Genomic DNA, 19,767 nt, shown 5'->3' on the forward strand with positions numbered 1-19,767 from the left:
ATGTCCCTTTAGGGGCTCCGTAAATAATAAACTTTAAATCAAGTTCTGAAAAAACCCCGCTAAATGAGGCTGATGAGAGACTGTCCCTTTAAGGAGGAGGCGGGGTCTGTTCCCATGTTTAACTCAATGGTTGCCATGTCTATCAAACCAAAGGACACTTTAACATATTAAATATATAACAAAAGCTAAGCGTCTTACTGTTATGACTGGTCTTATCGTATTAAGTTTTTAAAATATTTGGTAAAGGTTTTCATTTTTTATTAAAATGCATTTGTTAATGAATAGCGTTCAAAGTTAAAGAGGTGGAAAAGCAAATCTGGCAACCCAAGATGCCATTTTCACCGCGGGAAAAACAACACGGAAGTGTTTCGCTCACCTCTGTGCTACAACGTCAACAGAAGAGGCCAAACTGTTTTGTTTTCCACACAATAGATACCATTTTAACTTTCGCTTCCAGTTTATATCTGATTAGTTAGACATAAGCAAGTGCATTTGGCAAAAGTTATGCCTTTACGGTTATCATGGATCGCTACAACGAGGTGAAGCTGCTGCTGAAAACATGGGAGCAGGGATTTGTCAAGCAGCACCACAGGAAACCCAGCAAGGTGATTTTGAGTCACTATAACTTTTTTATCGACCATTCTCTCAATAAAATGATCTACATTGTGTTGTGTAGGAGGACATTGATGAAGCCTCAGAGGAAACGAAGAGTGAGTGCATATAGCTTATGCCATAAGCATAGTGCATATAGCTTAACATGCATATAGATATTTTTTATGTCTCATACAAATCATTGGGAGATTTAACTGTGCAACTAAGTTATGTTCACTTTTCCAGATCTATATAAAGAGTACCGCAGTTTGAAACAAGCCAAAGAGATCGGCAGCGGTAGCAGCGATGCAACAAGTAAACCCATTAAACCAACCCAGAAGGTACATCGTAATGTGTATCAGAATATACATCCATCCATTTTCTACCGCTTGTCCATTTCGGGGCCGTGGGGGGTGTTGGAGCCTATCTCTGCTGCATTCGGGCGCAATGTGCAGGTACACCCTGGACAAGTCGCCACCTCAACGCAGGGCCAACACAGATAGACAGACAACATTCAAGCTCACATTCACACACCAGGGCCAACAATATAGTGTGGTTATTAATGGTTTGTCTGTCTGTTTAGGAGTCCGAATGCTGGGGTTCCCATTTAAATCGCAGTGTGAGGCCAGCATCTTTGCCCCGACTGACAGACAATGACAGCCTGAAGGCCTCTGCACAATACTATGGGCTCAAATTCAAACACAACCTAGCAACATTGACTCACAAGGTATAAAACTAGCTTGAAGACAAAGCAAATGGATAATGAGTTGTTTTGTCATTTACAGCATTGTTGTTGTCCATGCAGGAGAAAGCTGTCTCTTTGAAAAGATCGGGTCGTGTGCCTCTGAACTCCTTAAAGGATGATATACGGAAGACTAACTTGGTCACCTCATCGTCAAACGCAGAATTCAGTCCCTTACCACCAAGGTCAGTAAGCCATTTTAAACAGGTAAACCGTTTGTGGATTAAAAATCTCAGTTTCATTTTGGCTGAGTATTTTCTTCATATTTAATGCTGCAGCAGTTGTATTGCATGTTTCCATTAGCCAAAGTAATGTTTAAAAACAATAATTTAAAAACCTATATATGGTATTTAAAACCCCTCCCTTTAAAACATTTGGACACAGAATGTATTATTTACAATATGAAACACTATACTTAACCCAACATGTTCACACATTCACACAAGTATTTTTTTTTTTATAAAATCGCCTTGGGTTTTTGACACTTTCTGTTAAGAACTCTTTGGCCCCATTGACTCCCATTATAATTGCTAATGTTTTAACAGAATGTAGACCTAGTATATTACGATGCTGTTTACATGAAACATGAATTCATCTCTTGATTTTGCGGCCTAGTAACACCCTAGGCCGCAAACAATGTACCTTGTGGATCTATAAAGTTTTAAATCCAATTCTTGCCGATTGAATTACAAGAAGATATTGTTTTGGTGTAATTGCGCTCCATAACTACAAGGTAGTGACAGAAAACCATGGGCATAATTCTCAGAGCTTTGATGAGGGTAAATGAGTTAAACTGCCATTAAAACGTTAAAATGCAATGAAAATGGGCGGGTATATATAACATGGCAGATATATAAAAAATACTAATGTGAACTCAATAAACTCAACCACGTCCTGTCTGCTTTCTCTTTCATTCTAGCTAGGCACCGTAAAATCATTTTTGTCTACTTGTCTACTGTATCGAAATCAAGGTTGTCATGAATTATTGACTTATTCAAGGCTGTAATTAACCAACCTCAAATATCTACACTACAACCTATTTTTATTTTTTTTTTAGAAATATTGCAAATTTAGCATTTTCCCCTATTGAAACTGTTATGAAACATAAAAAAACATAAATACATGTTATATTAATAGATAGATCTGAAGTTGTTAAAACAGGGTTTCCACAAGACATTAAATAGCATTAAAAGTCATTAAATAGATTTTTTGAAAATTAAGGCTTTAAATGGCATTAAAAACAGTAAATGCAATGTCCAAAGACATTAAAAAGTGTTTACACAATTGTAGGACTTGGCCGATAGTCAATACGTCAATCAATCGAACGATATATAAAATGAACTTAATAACGTTGCTGTCATCGATAAACTGCTACGTCTGCCTGTTTCTTTTCTTCGTCTCTGGCTTTTAAACTGGATACAAGATGTCTTCTAAGGTCCAAAAGCGAGAAAAGCGCTGCCTCTGTAGCAGACACTCTGCTGGCCAGCAATATCAAACGGCTCCGGAGGCCCAAAATTTGCCACTCTTTGGTCACTGTAGGCGTGTAGTCCTTATATGTGACACCATGTCATGTTAACGAGGAAGCTGAGCTTGTTTTATACACAACTCCTTTATTTCAGTATGCATTTCAACACACATGAGCTAACTTGGCTAACATTAGCAACTCTGATGGCGCAGGCACCTCACGTGACCTACAGTGGCTTAGGATGCACAACCAAGGCAATTCTCACAAGACCACAATTCTTGTTTTCTGACATTCCTACAGTAAATTAATAAGCGTTTCTCCAACTCCTTGACATTTTATACATATCTTGTTATCTACTGTACCCATTTCAAACTTCTGTGTGGGTGTAAAATACAATCTAAAATTGTTAAATTGACTTAGCTTATTTTTAATGCATATAAAGGGCTAATTGCCATTTTTCCAAATATTCCATGATATGTCTTTTTCTAAAATGTTTAAATCAATCATACATTTTCAAACTCATGCATCCTTTGCATTCTCAGTATGATGTTCATTTATTATTCCAAAAAACCATTGAACTATTTTTTAAAACTATATCTTGATTAAAAAACGTATCCTTCATTTTGTGGCTATTATAAGGCATATTTTCAGAGCATTTAAGGAAATAACATTTAAAAATGACTTCTGGGTATATTATATTGATCAACTAATTCAGAATTGGATGTTTATTTATTTGTATTTGGACTTTTGTTCTCGTCACTGATTGTCCATAACAAACACCATGTTCAAGCATAAGGATGTCCATACGTCAATCAATCAATCAATGTTTATTTATATAGCCCTAAATCACAAGTGTCTCAAAGGGCTGCACAAGCCACAACGACATCCTCGGTACAGAGCCCACATACGGGCAAGGAAAAACTCACCCCAGTGGGACGTCGTTGTGTGCACTTGTTACCAGGACACCCCAGGCCGCAGTTCAATGATCGACTTTGTGGTTGTATCATCGGATTTGCGGTCTCATATTTTGGACATTCGGGTGAAAAGAGGGGCAGAACTTTCAACCGATCACCAACTGGTGGTGAGTCGGCCCTGAATGTAAGGGAGGATGCTGGACAGACCTGGCAGGCCCAAGCGCATAGTGAGGGTCTGCTGGGAACGTCTGGCACAGTTTCCCGTTAGAGAGAGTTCAATTCCCACCTCCGGGAGAACTTCGAACATGTTATGAGAGAGGCGCTGGATATTGAGTCCGAGTGGACCATGTTCCGTGCCTCTATTGTCGAGGCACCCGATTGGAGCTGTGGCCGCAAGGTGGTCGGCGCCTGCCGTGGTGGCAATCCCAGAACCCACTGGTGGACACCAATGGTGAAGGATGACGTCAAGCTGAAGAGGGAGTCCTATCGGGTCTTTTTGGCTCATGGGACAGATACCGCCAGACCAAGTGGTGTGCAGCTTTGGCGGTTGCAGAGGCAAAAACTCGGACATGGAAGGAGTTCGGAGAAGCCATGGAGAACGACTTGCGGACTGCTTCGAAAGCGATTCTGGACCACCATCCGCCGCCTCAGAAGGGGGAAGCAGTACACTTTCAACACCGTGTGGTGTGCACAGTGTGCTGCTGACGTGGACTGATGTTGTGTATCGGTGGAAGGAATTCTTCGAAGACCTCCTCAATCCCACCTACACGTCTTCTAATGAGGAAGCAGTGCCAGGGGACTTCGCGGTGGGCTCTTCTATTTCTGGGGCTGATGTTGCTGAGGTAGTTAAGATGCTCCTTGGTGGCAGAACCCTGGGGGTGGATGTGATCAGCCTGGAGTTCTTCAAGGCTCTGGATGCTGTAGGGCTGTCGTAGTTGACAAGAGTCTGAAGCATTGCGTGGACATCGCGGTTGGTGCCTCTGGTTTGGCAGACTGGGGTGATGGTTCCTCTATTTAAAAAGGGACAAGGTGACGGGTACAAGCGGCCGAAATTACTTTCCTGTGGCGGGGCTCTCCCTTAGACATAAGATGAGAAGCACTGTCATTTGGGAGCCTCCACATCAAGAGGAGCCAGATGAGGTGGTTCGGGCATCTGGTCAGAATGCCCCCCCAAACGCCTCTCTGGGGAGGTGTTTAGGGTGCGTCCGACCGGAAGGAGGCTACAGGGAAGACCCAGGACACAGTGGAGAGACTATGTCTCCCAGCTTGCCTGGGAAGGCCTCGGGAACCCCCATTGAAGTAGATCGGGAGAGTGAAGTCTGGGCTTCTCTGCTTTGGTTGCTGCCCCCGCGACCCGACTTCGGATAAGTGGACGAAGATAGATGGATGGATGTTAATTTAGAGGGCTGAAGTGCAGTTCAATTTTAATATTTTTGTTTTATTGAAAGTACAGTGATGATTGACAGGTGGAACCTTTTAATTGGCTATTGTCTACAGTCTATGCACAAAGTCAGAATACTGAATGCTACTACAGAAAAATAAATAAATAAACATTACGTCTTGCAAGCCAATTCTAATTCACTAAATAATAACAGTTAATGTATATGTTTCAGCTATTCAACATTATTATTGTCAAGTGCTTAAATTATGTGTGTATTTCCCCTTTGTGGGTTAAATACAAGTCTAAAAAAGTCTATCCTATACAGACAATTGTAAACGTTTGACTATATGTAATAACCACATGCAGTAGGACATGGGCATTTAATTTTTTTAAGTGGCATTAAAAAGCATTAAAGTAGATTTGCTGATACTTGTAGAAACCCTGTGAAAGATTGCAAGTGTTGAAAGTAAAAAAAAAAAAATTAATGTAAATGTATTCCTGAGTTATGACATTTTTATGAGTTAATTCCTTTTGTATCTTAAGAATAAGTATGTATAGTCAAACTTTAGGTTGCTCAAAGGAAAAATGTTTAAAGAACCTTTCTGTTTTAGGAGGATGAAGCTTGGCCTTTCCAGCAAAGCCCAACCAGTGGAGTCTGAAGAGCCCTTTGAAGCATTCAAACCTCTCGCTGGATGTGCAAGAGAGTCGCTTAGTTCTGTTAAAGGAAGTGATACCAGAAGGATATGTTCTAGTACAGATGAAGAGGCTTCATCTGTTAAGATGTCACCAACCTCTACTGCAGGCAGTCTAGCAAACACAGGAGGAGAAGAAGACTCAGAACATCTTCAAGGGGCTTCACATGGAGGCCTGGTAGATGCATGTGTTGGCACAGCCGCCTCAAGTGGCAGCCCGCGCCTTTTAGGAGGATTCCCAGTAGGAATAGTTTCTAAGGTTGCTGATCAGAGGCCTTCACCTGCCAGCAGGCTGGGCTTTGTGGACAAGAAATGGCTGGAGAGGTGTCAGGTGTTTAGAGAGATGGAAGCTGAGGATAGACCTGGAGCTGGCAACCAGGAGAGAGTTTTGCTGGTGGGAAAGAAGGACAAGGAAGAAGATGTAGTTGGAAAAGATTTTATTCAAGAAAAAAAGACCGCAGTGAGAAATGTTTTGAGTCCGAATGAGAGCGAAATTGAAGCGGTACCTGCTCAACAATGCACTGGAAAGCAGGGAAACACTGAGGGACACCTGACAACATTTTTACCACCAGAAGATCCTCCTCCATCCAGGGGTGCTAAGAAGAGCAAGAAGAGGCAGAGGGAGGTGGAGATGACACAGGGAGAAGGTGGGGCCAAAAAGAAGAGACGAAATGCTAAAAAGAATGAGAAGTGTGATGGGAAGGTTGAAGAAGGAGATGGGAAAAGAAGAACCAAGAGGAGCAAGCAAAAGGGAAAAGATAATGATGAAGCAGAAGCAGACGAAGACACTCAGGTGCCAAAGAGGGTAAGCATGGACACCCAGTAGCCCCCATCTCTTTGTTTTTTTGTGCACTTAATTGTACTTCTGTTAAGTTGCCCCAGGAGAACCTGTTAGGAGAAATAGAGGAAGAATATAGCGCCAAGAGATCATATCGTGCACAGTCGGTCAGAGCCAGGTAGGACTTGACATGCTCCAAATTAACCAACATCCAAAATAACCTCCTCTTTTTTAATGCAGAGGCACGAAAGCTGCAGAAGGCAACTTTGTAAAGATAAACCTGAAGAAGAAATCTCATGTTAAAGGTTATGCTCTACGAGGGCTTGCCCTACGCAAACAAGTAAGTGCATATTTGTCATGCATATAAACACTAGATACAAATACATTATACAGTTGATCTTGATTTACAAATAAAAATTTGCTTAAAATGGTAACTAATTAATTAAAAAAAAATAGTATCTTCAAATAGAGTATGTTTTGATGGCGCAATCTGCAGGCAAGAAGAAAGAGTGCTGTTGCTATGAATGCAAATAAAGGAGAACTGCACTTTTCTGGAGTTTTGCCTATGGTTCTTAGTCATTATGAGAAACAAGAACACATGTCTTTTTTGTAGGATTTTAAAGATAATAAAAAACACTTAGAAGATGCGGCTAATGGGAGTCACCTTTTAGCCTTCAAAGCCCTCTAAAAAAACCTTCAAAACCCTCCATCAACGTTTTATATACACACTGCAAGTCTATATATAATGTAGTAACAGACATGTTTGCTCCTACTTCCGGAAACAAACATTTGTCTTTACTAATCTTGGTGGCAGACTTGGTAAGACGCAATGAAGACAACTACTTTTGCAAAAAATGAGGATTAACAACTTTATCTTTTTGTAGCTGAGTATACAGAGGATGAACTACTTATAGAAGCAAGCATGAAGGAAGGGTAAAACGTTGGAGCACACGGAAGCCGAGAGTGTGAGGTCGGTGTAACTTTAATGCTGTAAATGTGGAACTGAAGCCACGGAATTTCGACATAAATGGAGTGCTTACCAAAAATAAACCGGAAGAAACGTCCCCATCCAGCAAGACCAAACTGTACATCAAGTGAGTCACTATAATATTTATCATGATACATGCAGAACGACATGTGTTATTAAAACTACAGTACACACGCTGTTGAGCTAGCTGTGTACAAACTAGAGCTGAAACGATTCCTCGAGTAACTCGAGTAATTCGATTACAAAATTTATTCGAGGAATTTTTGCTGCCTCGAGGCGTCGTTAAGTTTTTTTACGGCATTTTGCCTTGTTTAGTAAACAATAGTCAAAGCTCAAGTTTCGCACGGACTGTTTCGGTATTGCACAGCGTGTTTACGTCACAGATCATGCACAACACCGCTTTTTTAAATACGCTTGCGTTTAGAAAACTTTTTCGCCGACATAACTCGCAATGGCAGACGCCGCAGAAAGCAGTGGACAAGAGCCATAGCAAAACGAGGGAATTAAGAAGCGACAAAAGTTGTCTAAGGTATGGGAACACTTCACACTAAAATCGAAGGAAAACGCAGTAGTATGCAAACATTGCAAAGTGGAGCTCGCATACCACAATAGCACAAGTTCGATGCTGCAGCACCTGTCGAGAAAGCATCCGATTTGAGGGACGTCCGGAGGCGAGGTAAGTCATCTATTATCAAATGTAAACGCAAAAGTTGTGTTAGTAAAATAAATGTTGTTCATTATGATAACCAAGATGTGTTCTCTCACTCCCGCAAAGTTATCACATTTCGCCAAAAGGTGTTGAAAACTAACAACGCTATCCGAGCTGTCGTGTTCAATTAGCCTTTCATTAGTAACCACGTAGTCGTGCAAAGTTATTTGTGTTATTCAAGTCATGCTATCTTGGATAGCTTGCACTTGCACACATTATAGTCTCTGTAGAATGTAAGAGTTCCAAGTCCTTGTTCACAGTGGTAGCACTTGTGTGCCAAGTTCCTGTCAGCCATATTGGTTCTGAATATGAAGTTGCACATTTCAAATGCAGTATTAAAGGCACTACCCACTCCACTTTTTATGTTTGATATAATGGAAACTGTTCTTATTGTTTTATTTTTAATACTAAGAATATATTTTTATTTTCTCAGGGAATATTAATTTTGAACTAATTTTATATATATGTGTTTTCATCTCAAACATGTTGTTTTGGCATTTCAGCTTTGCGTGTCAGCCTTCAATAATGAAAACCGGTGTTTAAGCCAAACGCAATAATTTAGGGCACATCTTAACATGCACAGTATAATTAAACCTAAATTAAGATCGGATATCCGATAGAATACGCGATTACAGCTCTAGTACAAACAAAACATGAAATGTGGGCTAATACTTTACAGATACTGTACCGGTAATATGATTGTTCATATTTTTCAGTCAGTACAGATTGCTGTCCTATCGCATTGGGTTGCGCATTACAAACTCAAAAGCGAGTCAGGTGCTGACGTAGAAGCTAGCTTATCTATTTCCGTAGCTAGATTTTACGGCTGATGCAGCAGCATGCTGATGTGTTACTACGCTGAAAAAAGAGTTCCTCCGTGTTCGTGCTTACAATAACAATGTCGCTAAAGCAGAGGTGGGACCAAGTCATTGTTTTGCAAGTTATAAGTAAGTCTCAAGTCTTTGCCCTTAAGTATCGAGTCAAGTCCAGAGTCAAGACAGGCAAGTCCCGAGTCAAGTCCAAAGTCAAGACTGGAAGGTCTCAAGTCAAGTCCCAAGTCCTGCATTTTGAGTTTCGAGTCCTTTCAAGTCCTTTTAACCAGGGGTCCCCAACCTTTTTTGCACCAGGGACCGGTTTAACGTCGGCATTATTTTCAGGGACCGGCCTTCCACGTGTGGCGGATAAATACATGTATAGCAAATAGGTGCATGAAAAATTAATACATGAAAAAACTCATCATAACGTTGAATTTGCAAAAAATCTCTTCATAGACTTTTGTTTTTTTTTTACTCATTTTTGCTCGTAGTAGGCTGTTTTTTGGCTTTAGTATCTGATGGGTTATTGGTGATACATCACATTCAAGGACAAGAGCATGGATATATAATAAAGATACAAATACTTGCCAATAGTTCCAATAGATTCCTGTCTATTTCCATTCTAAAAGTTATGTATTCATATTTTGTGCAATATTTCATAGATTAATACACTAATGTTAGCTTTTTTTGGTCCAATTTTCCATGCGTAAATACATATGCTATTGCTAACTACTTGAGTAATAGGACTGTGTGCAATCATACCAGCACTTTAACTTACTAGGCCAAAGGAGATGTGTATTTTTTTCCTTCTGCACGATTATTATATGCAACAATTTAGCACTTTTCCATCTGCCTTATACACTTAAACTACTATGGTAATTTTGTTCCTGATCTGCCCTGATCTTAGGTCATCAACCTGCCGCCGACTGCAGATGGAACATTGCTTTTGGCTAAGATTTGGCACCTTTACATTTGATATGTTTATTCATGTGCATTGTCCCATGTAACAAAGATGTAACAACTCTAGCAAATGGCGACTTCCTATCAGGAGTTTTGTTATACATCTATGAACAAGCTTATTGGTGTGTCTGGTAGGACTGGCCAAAGTTAAGTAGAAGAAAATGCGATCGATTATAACTTATTTAATGTCTCTGTGCGTGTTTGCAATAACGTTAGCAGTGAGTTTGCATGGCAGCTCCCGCCATCAGTGTGTGAATGTTTGTGTGAATGGATGAATGTGGAAATACTGTCAAAGCACTTTGAGTACCTTGAATGTAGAAAAGCGCTATACAAGTATAACCCATTTATCATTTATGTATAGCCTTACTGATTTAACTACACGACAAATAAAAGTTACTTTACTAAACCAATAAACGTTAGCTTACATTCAAAACTTACCATTCTTTGTGCAACTTCAAATGTCGAACGAAGTTGGAAGTTGTTGCGTCTCCGTCTGTAATCTTCGAACCGCATGTTTTGCATACTGCAATTCGTTTTTTGTTGACCAACTCGTAGTTTTTATACCCAAACAAAATTATCTTTGGTATCATTTTTCCTCACTGGCGCGTTGTTTGACAGCTCTTCTTCGTTGGTTGTACTGCAATTTGATTGGATGAATGCTCTCGGATGAAAACAACGTGGATCTAATTTGATTGGATGTTGTGCTGACAGCACACCCGCTGACAGACACACAGGTACACAATGAAAGATACAGAATAACTTTTTAATCTTTGGGTTTTGAGGGAAGTAGCAAGTCTTGTCAAGTCAAGGGACGGCGTGGCGAAGTTGGTAGAGTGGCTGTGCCAGCAATCGGAGTGTTGCTGGTTACTGGGGTTCAATTCCCACCTTCTACCTTCCTAGTCACGTCCGTTGTGTCCTTGGGCAAGACACTTCACCCTTTGCCTCTGATGGCTGCTGGTTAGCGCCTTGCATGGCAGCTCCCGCCATCAGTGTGTGAATGTGTGTGTGAATGGGTAAATGTGGAAATACTGTCAAAGCGCTTTGAGTACCTTGAAGGTACAAAAGCGCTATACAAGTATAACCCATTTATCATTATTTATTTAAGTCAAAAGGCTCAAGTCCAAGTGAAGTCACAAGTCATTGATGTTAAAGTCTAAGTCGAGTTGCAAGTCTCTTTACATTTTGTCAAGTCGAGTCTATCCATCCATCCATCCATCCATTTTCTACCGCTTATTCCCTTCGGGGTCGCGGGGGGCACTGGAGCCTATCTCAGCTACAATCAGTCACCAAATTCATGACTCGAGTCTGACTCGAGTCCAAGTCATGTGACTCGAGTCCACACCTCTGCGCTAAAGCTTGGTTATTACACAGGTTACGGAACATAAATTAAGTATTGTTAGCAGTTTTTGAATGCATTTTTAAGGTGATTTAGAGGTAGAAATTAATTGCCCCCATTAGCTGCATTGCTAGCCACCAAGAACGAGACGATTTTTACAAGTTAGAATGCAAAAAAACCCAACACCTTTCGTCTCTTGTGAACAATAGGCAAAATTAAAAAAAAAAAAGTGCAGTTCCCCCATATGTTGATCCCTCAACATTTTCCAGCAAGAAGATGCTTTGACAAGACATGATTAAAATGTGTTAAATAACTGAGTAAGGCATGTTGGATTTAGAGCCGGGATGTCCAAAGTGCAGCTTAGATTCAGTCTTTTTTTTGACCCGAGGCAACTGTGGTATTGTAGAAATAAAATTATGGCAAACACAAAAAACAGTAAACATTTGCAAACATAGAAAAAGGCTGAATGTAAAGAGAAAAAGCTGAAATAACTTTATACTAATAATAACATTAAGCTTTGTCTTTAAAACATACATGTTTTTTTTTTACTATGTGGTCCTCTGAATAGAAGCTTAGACACCATTGTTTTATAGTATTCACTTTAGGGTTTTTTATAGGTGCTTCCATTAAGTGTTTAGCCAATAGTGGGGATCTCATCTATTGATGAAAGTCTAGGGAAAAAATATATATTTGTTCAAAATGTCTTCTTAAGATGAAAAATTGTGATTTAAGGGCAACTGTAAAGGATTTATGCCAGCACGGTACAGTGTATCTATTTTCTGCTTGTTCTAGTTGTACATGCAGAAGTTCCAGCTGAAAGGCGAACGTTTTGGCGGAGGATACTTTGGCAGAGGCAGGAGAGGTGGCTTTAGAGGAGGCCACAGTCGCCTGAGTGACACTTGCTACACGTGTGGCGGCACTGGACACTGGGCCATTGACTGCAAGGGAGCAGGTAAGCGTTGGCAGGCAGGACGTTTTGACACAACTCTAACATCATTTGTTTTCACAGCTCCGCTCCCGCCTGTTCCTGACGACAAGCCTGTTGAGGAGGAGCCCTTTGAGCTCCCTACTTTGGAGGAGGTTGCCAGGGCAACAGGAACACTGCAACCCCAGCAGCCACGAGGTATGCCTTCCAGAGGCTGTCCTAGTGCCCCATACTGTCTATACTTTTTTAAACTGTGTGTCGTCCTGGTGTCAAAGACGAAGAGCAGCAACAGCAGTACCTGTACAACAAAGACGAGGCTCTATTGAACGTGATTCGACCAGACTATGAGCGCCTGCCACCTCCGCAGCCTGTGGAGCCGCTTTATGGCCTCACAGATGATGGCAAAGTTCAAGGTAAATAAACAAAACCTAAATATAAATGTGAAATCTCGCCTTAATCTTGTGTACTTATTTGTTCAGCAACACCAGACGAGGTCTTCGCTGCTCTCCAAGAACTCGGCTACGGCTCATTCAGGGCGCGACAGGAGGAAGCCATCATGAGGATCCTGTCAGGTACATCCACCATTGTTTTGAACCCACCATGTCCTAAATGATACACGACTCTTGGTGTAAAGAGGATGGGGTGTTTATTTGAAGAAGGTAATAATTGGAGCGAGGCTGTTATTTCTTAAGTGTGAAAAGTCATTATATATTCTTGAGAAACATTGCCCTTTGCAGTGGACATTTGTGTTTTGCACAACAGGGCAATATTTTCACAAAATGTGAATCTAACAGAAGAAATAGGTACAAAAAATATGGTTCTCAGGAGCAGAAAAAGTGTAGGAGATGCCAGCTTGTGTGGCCAAATAAAAGTATGTTGTGTAAACCTACACTTCCCGACACCGTAAGAGTTGTGCTGGACAAGGCTCGTAATGTTTTTAATTAGTGAGGGTTTGTGGACTCCGGTTGAGTCCAGAGTATGCAGGGCTGGATAGGATAACCACTCTTACCATAAGAACTTTTTTTTTTAAATTTTAGTAATTATTTAGAAAGGACAGAAAAATGTATCCCTCTTTGACCCCCTTGTTATTTATGACAAAGTATGTAGCACAACACGGCAACAGGAGAACCAATGTTGTAATAGTGGTAAGAAACAAACTGCTCAGTCAGCAATAATACCATTGTACGGCAAGTGTAACACACTTTGAATTATACCGCCTTGCACCTGAAATTTATTATAACGCTGTGAAACAAGACTTAGACTTATAGCTACTGTGATGTGCTGCCATTCTTTCAGGCACATCAAAGATTATACCATATATATTATTATCATTATTATATATGATATATATTATATCATATATAAGCAGTCCTGCAGTGTGTTTACTTGTGCAAATCTGGACAACCAGTTAACATCTGAATGTCCTCCAATAAGCACATAAGGTAGGTATTTTCTTGTATTTTGGTGTTTTACTTTTACAAAAAGTAAACATGGTAGGCTATAGGCTACCAGCAGAAAGAAGCAACACAACAGCTCAGCACACAATAGCACACAAGCTTGACATACGTCATAGGTGTCCCTAATTCAATGCTTCTCAATATTTTTTTTAGTCATGCCCCCCGTGGAGACCCAAATTTAAATACGATTGAGAACCTGATGTTAATTGTTTATTTATTTTTCTGTATAAACCACTCTGAATGGCTGACTTTAGCAAATCATAGAAAAAAAATTCACACACACCCTGAATTTAAATCACAATGACAATCATTTATTTATATTCTCATAACTGAGGGGTTGTGTATGTATACCTGGTCATAATTCCTGTATCAGCCTGTTGATTATTTTGAGCAGTGCTGCCATCTAATTGGAGGCTTGTGTATTGTTCAATAATTAAAAAAGGCTCTAATACTGGAAGTCTCTTGCCTCTCAGGCCCCTCTGACACCTCACTGCCCCACCCTCGAAGGGAGTCCCGCTCCACTATTTGAGAAGCATTGCCTCAGAGAAGCAAAGCCTCAATTGAACAGTATTGCAGTCCAAAACACCACATGTGTCAATATAAACAAGTATCGAATAATTACAGTTACATATTACTTACAGATACAAAGTCTTCAAGGTAGAAGTATACAGTATTAGAAATTATCAAATAACAAACGTGTCCGAATCATTCAACTTACTCTGTATCGGAAGTGAAAAAGTTGTATCGGAACTAGGGCTGGGCGATATGGCCTTTTTTTAATATCGCGATATTTTAAGGCCATATCACGATACACGATATATATCTCGATATTTTGCCTTAGCCTTGAATGAACACTTGATGCATATAATCACAGCAGTATGATGATTTTATGTGTCTACATTAAAACATTTTTCTTCATACTGCACTAATATATGCTACTTTAAAACTTTCATGCAGAGAAGGAAATCACAACTAAAAAAAAAAAATCAAAATTTTTTTTTATACGGTGTTGATCTGGAAATGTTTGCCTCGGCATTTTGATGGTGTGGGCGTGTGGCACCGAACGGAGATGTTGACATGCGGAGTAAGCACTCTTCATTCTCTAGCAGGTGACTTTTCAAATGATGCTACATATTAGCAGTAATGCTACTTTTTATAGCAACGCTTTTGCCCCACACTTGACAAATTACGGTTGTCTTTTTGACATATTCCCACTTGAAGCCAAACCACCGCCAGACGATGGACCCCCTGCTGTTTTTGGGGGGAATTAATTATTCCTTCATTTGTTACCAGATTCGCACCTTCTCTCTCTCGTATCACCACTCGCACGGCTGCGCTAGCATCACAGCTAACGTTACCCATGCTGCTACCTCTTTGCTGCGCGAGGGCGTATACGTATGTGACGTATGTCGTGACAGTATGTGACGTATGTAAGGTGTGCTTGTCTGTCTGTGAGAAGGAGACACAGTAAAGAGCGAGGAGAGCCTGTAGTGTAATGCCAGCAGCTAAAAGCAACAGTCTGAGAACGTACACTCGAATATCACGATATAGTCATTTTCTATATCGCACAGAGACAAACCCGAGATATATCGCGTATATCGATATATCGCCCAGCCCTAATCGGAACATCCCTATTTTCAACATTTTAAAGCGCATGCAGAGGTAATAAAGATACCCACCACTTTCTGTCTTTGCAGGTCTCTCCACCTTAGTAGTGCTGTCAACAGGGATGGGCAAGTCCTTGTGTTATCAGCTCCCAGCGTACCTGTATGCCAAGCGATCCAAGTGTATCACTTTGGTCATCTCGCCTCTTGTCTCACTGATGGACGACCAGGTGCGGCATCCTCAAAAATGACAGCTAAGCAGTATTAGTTAATGTTTGTTGACATGGTGTTTGTGTGTGTGTATTTAGCTCTCTGGCCTGCCCGCCAAACTGAAAGCCGTCTGCATCCACTCCAACATGACAATGAAACAGAGAGAAGCTGCTGTAGAAAAGGTAACTATCAGAGGCGGTGTATCTACTTGTACACTCTACAATGTTTTCCTTGTGCCCAGGTGAAGACGGGTCAGGTGTGTGTGCTACTGCTCTCCCCAGAGGCACTAGTAGGAGGAGGCCGCTCAAGTTCAGGGTGTCTTCCCACGGCTCAAGAGCTCCCCCCTGTGGCCTTTGCATGTATCGATGAGGCACATTGCGTGTCCGAGTGGTCGCACAACTTCCGGCCTTGCTACTTGAGGCTTTGTAAGGTAAAAATGTCCTATTTACAGTCTTTAGTCAAGTCATGCTGTCATGTCTAGTAGGAAGAAACACATAAAAAGTCATTTTAAGGTTGACCAGGTCAGTCAATAGTCAGATGTTTTTGTAGGTGCTCAGGGAGCGTTTGGGCGTGCAGTGCCTGCTGGGACTCACTGCAACGGCTACGCTGTCCACCGCTCTAGACATAGCTCAACACCTGGACATCAACGACCAGGACGGCATTGCGGTGCGCTCTGCCGCCGTGCCCACCAACCTACATCTGTCTGTGTCCATGGACCGAGAAAAGGATCATGTACGATTGGCATTTTCAAAGTTGTGAGTCCCTAGATGTGTTCACAACACTCTCACCTTTTTTTAAATGTTTTTTTAGGCTCTTGTGTCTTTGCTAAAAGGTGATCGTTTTGGTTGTCTGGACTCTATCATTGTCTACTGCACCAGAAGAGAGGAGACGACTCGTGTGGCTGCGCTGCTCAGGACCTGCCTGCAGGGGGTGCTGCTGAAAGAAAACAAACACATCAACAGCCAAACCCAAAGCAACCCGGTTGGGCAGAGGAAGAAAGAACTGGGTAAGGCTGCCTTGCTTCAGATTGACTTGTTTATCATAAACAAACCTGCTGTCCTCCGTCTTTGTCCAGCAAGGAAAAAGATCCGTAAGCCTCTCAAGTGGCAAGCTGAGTCATACCACGCCGGCCTCTCCGCGTCAGAGCGACGTCGGGTTCAAAACAACTTCATGTGCGGCGAGCTCAGAATTGTGGTGGCCACGGTGGCGTTTGGCATGGGCTTGGACAAGTCCGACGTGCGTGGTATCATTCACTACAACATGCCCAAGGTAGGTAGCAGACTGTTAGACACATTTCTTCCCACTTTCTGTCCTGTGTACTTTATAACTATGTTTTATTATGTTATCTTGTAGAGCTTTGAGAGCTACGTTCAAGAAATCGGGAGAGCGGGGAGAGATGGGGAACCGGCGCACTGTCACCTTTTTCTTGACCCTGAGGTAAGATTTAAAACTTCATCCATCACTAATTTGTGGAATGCAGCTTTTGTAGTAGATGACACAAATGTGTATTACCATTTCACACTGTAAAAATTCCAGTTTGATGGATGTACACAAACAGGAAATAAGTCACTGGACAGGAGCTCTTTAAGGGCAAAAACTAAATATTTAAATCAGAGCCAATAGTAGAAGATAACTTAAATACTTAATTGATATTTTTACACCATCATCTTGTGTTACTGTCTCATCATAATTGTTAACAAAAATGTTAACATGCACTGATCTTGAAAATTTGAAAGGGTTCAATCAATCAATCAATCAATGTTTATTTATATAGCCCTAAATCACAAGTGTCTCAAAGGGCTGCACAAGCCACAACGACATCCTCGGTACAGAGCCCACATACGGGCAAGGAAAAAGTCACCCCAGTGGGACGTCAATGTGAATGACTATGAGAAACCTTGGAGAGGACCGCATATGTGGGTAACCCCCCCCCTCTAGGGGAGACCGAAAGCAATGGATGTCGAGTGGGTCTGACATAATATTGTGAAAGTCCAGTCCACAGTGGATCCAACACATCAGCGAAAGTCCAGTCCATAGTGGGGCCAGCAGGAAACCGTCCCGAGCGGAGACGGGTCAGCAGCGCAGAGATGTCCCCAACCGATGTGCAGGCTAGCGGTCCACCTCGGGTCCCGACTCTGGACAGCCAGCACTTCATCCATGGCCACCGGACTTGTGCAACTCCCCCTCCACAAGGGAGAGGGGAGCAGAAAAGAAAAGAAACGGCAGATAAACTGGTCTAAAAAGGGGGTCTATTTAAAGGCTAGAGTATACAAATCAGTTTTAAGATGGGACTTAAATGCTTCTACTGAGGTAGCATCTCTAACTGTTACCGGGAGGGAATTCCAGAGTACTGGAGCCCGAATAAAAAACGCTCTATAGCCCTCAGACTTTTTTTGGGCTTTGGGAATCACTAATAAGCCGGAGTTCTTTGAACGCAGATTTCTTGCCGGGACATATGGTACAATACAATCGGCAAGATAGGCTGGAGCTAGACCGTGTAGTATTTTATACGTAAGTAGTAAAACCTTAAAGTCACATCTTAAGTGCACAGGAAGCCAGTGCAGGTGAGCCAGTATAGGCGTAATATGATCAAACTTTCTTGTTCTTGTCAAAAGTCTAGCAGCCGCATTTTGTACCAACTGTAATCTTTTAATGCTAGACATAGGGAGACCCGAAAATAATACGTTACAGTAATCGAGACGAGACGTAACGAACGCATGAATAATGATCTCAGCGTCGCTAGTGGACAAAATGGAACGAATTTTAGCGATATTACGGAGATGAAAGAAGGCCGTTTTAGTAACACTCTTAATGTGTGACTCAAACGAGAGAGTTGGGTCGAAGATAATACCCAGATTCTTTACCGAGTCGCCTTGTGTAATTGTTTGGTTGTCAAATGTTCAGGTGGTATTATTAAATAGATGTCGGTGTCTAGCAGGACCTATAATCAGCATTTCCGTTTTCTTAGCGTTGAGTTGCAAAAAGTTAGCGGACATCCATTGTTTAATTTCATTAAGACACGCCTCCAGCTGACTACAATCCGGCGTGTTGGTTAGCTTTAGGGGCATGTAGAGTTGGGTGTCATCAGCATGACAGTGAAAGCTAACACCGTATTTGTGTATGATGTCACCTAGCGGCAGCATGTAAATACTAAAGAGTGCAGGGCCAAGAACCGAACCCTGGGGAACTCCGCACGTTACCTTGACATAGTCCGAGGTCACATTGTTATGGGAGACGCACTACATCCTGTCAGTAAGATAAGAGTTAAACCAAGACAAGGCTAAGTCTGACATACCAACACGTGTTTTGATACTGACCGATGGTATCGAAAGTGGCGCTAAGATCAAGAAGCAGCAACATATATGACGCATCAGAATCCATCGTTAGCAATATATCATTAGTCATTTTTGCGAGGGCTGTCTCCGTAGAGTGATTTGCCCTGAAACCGGATTGAAAAGGTTCACAGAGATTGTTAGACACTAAAGTGTTCATTTAGCTGCTGTGCAACAATTTTTTCGAGAATTTTCTAAATAAACGGAAGGTTGGAGGTTTACCATTAGGTCAGGATCGAGGTTAGGTCTTTTGAGCAGAGGATGAATAACCGCTTTTTTGAATGCTAGGGGAACAGTGCCGGAGGAAAGTGATACGTTTATAATATTTAACACTGATGGACCTAATAATACAAACAGTTCCTTGATAAGTTTCCCAGGAAGTGGGTCAAGTAAACATGTTGTTTGTTTTATCCCACTTACACGCCGTAATAATTCCTCTAATGTTATAAAGGGTTCTGGGGATTATCCGGGCGGCAAAGTTCTGGAGAAGCTGAAGTTTATAAAGTGACTTGTGAGGGGGACTAAACAGGAGAGAGTTGCAGTCGTCCAGGTGAGAGGTGACAAGGGAATAAACAAGACTATGAACCAGTATGGTTATTCTGCGTAGATAAAAGTAAGCATGACTTACTTTACTTTACTTTGTGGGCTTGAAAAGAGAGTGTGCTGTCACGAATGACACCCGGACTCTTAACTTGGGAGAAGGGTAAGACGGATGAATTGCCAAGACTAATGCTGTCGGTTTTGGCTAGAATGGATTTGGCACCTACAAGTAGGATTTCAGTTTTATTAGTGTTGAGTTGGAGGAAATTGGATGAGAACCACTGCTGAGCTCAGTGAGGCAGTCTGTAAGGGAGGAAGGATGAAGAGA

At 41.5% G+C, this 19,767-nt stretch overlaps 1 protein-coding gene across 1 annotated transcript in view; it reads left to right on the forward strand.

The window, feature by feature from the left end:
• The first annotated feature begins 308 nt into the window (after positions 1 to 308).
• Positions 309 to 19,767, forward strand: part of recql4 (RecQ helicase-like 4) — a 41,691-nt gene continuing 22,232 nt past the window's right edge. The window contains exons 1-19 of the mRNA XM_062047640.1: positions 309 to 605; positions 677 to 710; positions 838 to 932; positions 1,175 to 1,318; positions 1,397 to 1,518; positions 5,705 to 6,590; positions 6,659 to 6,741; positions 6,804 to 6,903; positions 12,164 to 12,323; positions 12,381 to 12,494; positions 12,572 to 12,709; positions 12,776 to 12,868; positions 15,451 to 15,587; positions 15,666 to 15,749; positions 15,809 to 15,997; positions 16,117 to 16,299; positions 16,378 to 16,573; positions 16,643 to 16,836; positions 16,921 to 17,004. Coding sequence (XP_061903624.1) covers positions 522 to 605; positions 677 to 710; positions 838 to 932; positions 1,175 to 1,318; positions 1,397 to 1,518; positions 5,705 to 6,590; positions 6,659 to 6,741; positions 6,804 to 6,903; positions 12,164 to 12,323; positions 12,381 to 12,494; positions 12,572 to 12,709; positions 12,776 to 12,868; positions 15,451 to 15,587; positions 15,666 to 15,749; positions 15,809 to 15,997; positions 16,117 to 16,299; positions 16,378 to 16,573; positions 16,643 to 16,836; positions 16,921 to 17,004 — 3,120 coding nt within the window. The 5' untranslated portion in view covers positions 309 to 521. The remainder of the gene's footprint in view (positions 606 to 676; positions 711 to 837; positions 933 to 1,174; positions 1,319 to 1,396; positions 1,519 to 5,704; positions 6,591 to 6,658; positions 6,742 to 6,803; positions 6,904 to 12,163; positions 12,324 to 12,380; positions 12,495 to 12,571; positions 12,710 to 12,775; positions 12,869 to 15,450; positions 15,588 to 15,665; positions 15,750 to 15,808; positions 15,998 to 16,116; positions 16,300 to 16,377; positions 16,574 to 16,642; positions 16,837 to 16,920; positions 17,005 to 19,767) is intronic.

This window comes from Entelurus aequoreus, linkage group LG05 (assembly GCF_033978785.1).
Source record: "Entelurus aequoreus isolate RoL-2023_Sb linkage group LG05, RoL_Eaeq_v1.1, whole genome shotgun sequence".
Classification (NCBI taxonomy): Eukaryota; Metazoa; Chordata; class Actinopteri; order Syngnathiformes; family Syngnathidae; genus Entelurus; species Entelurus aequoreus.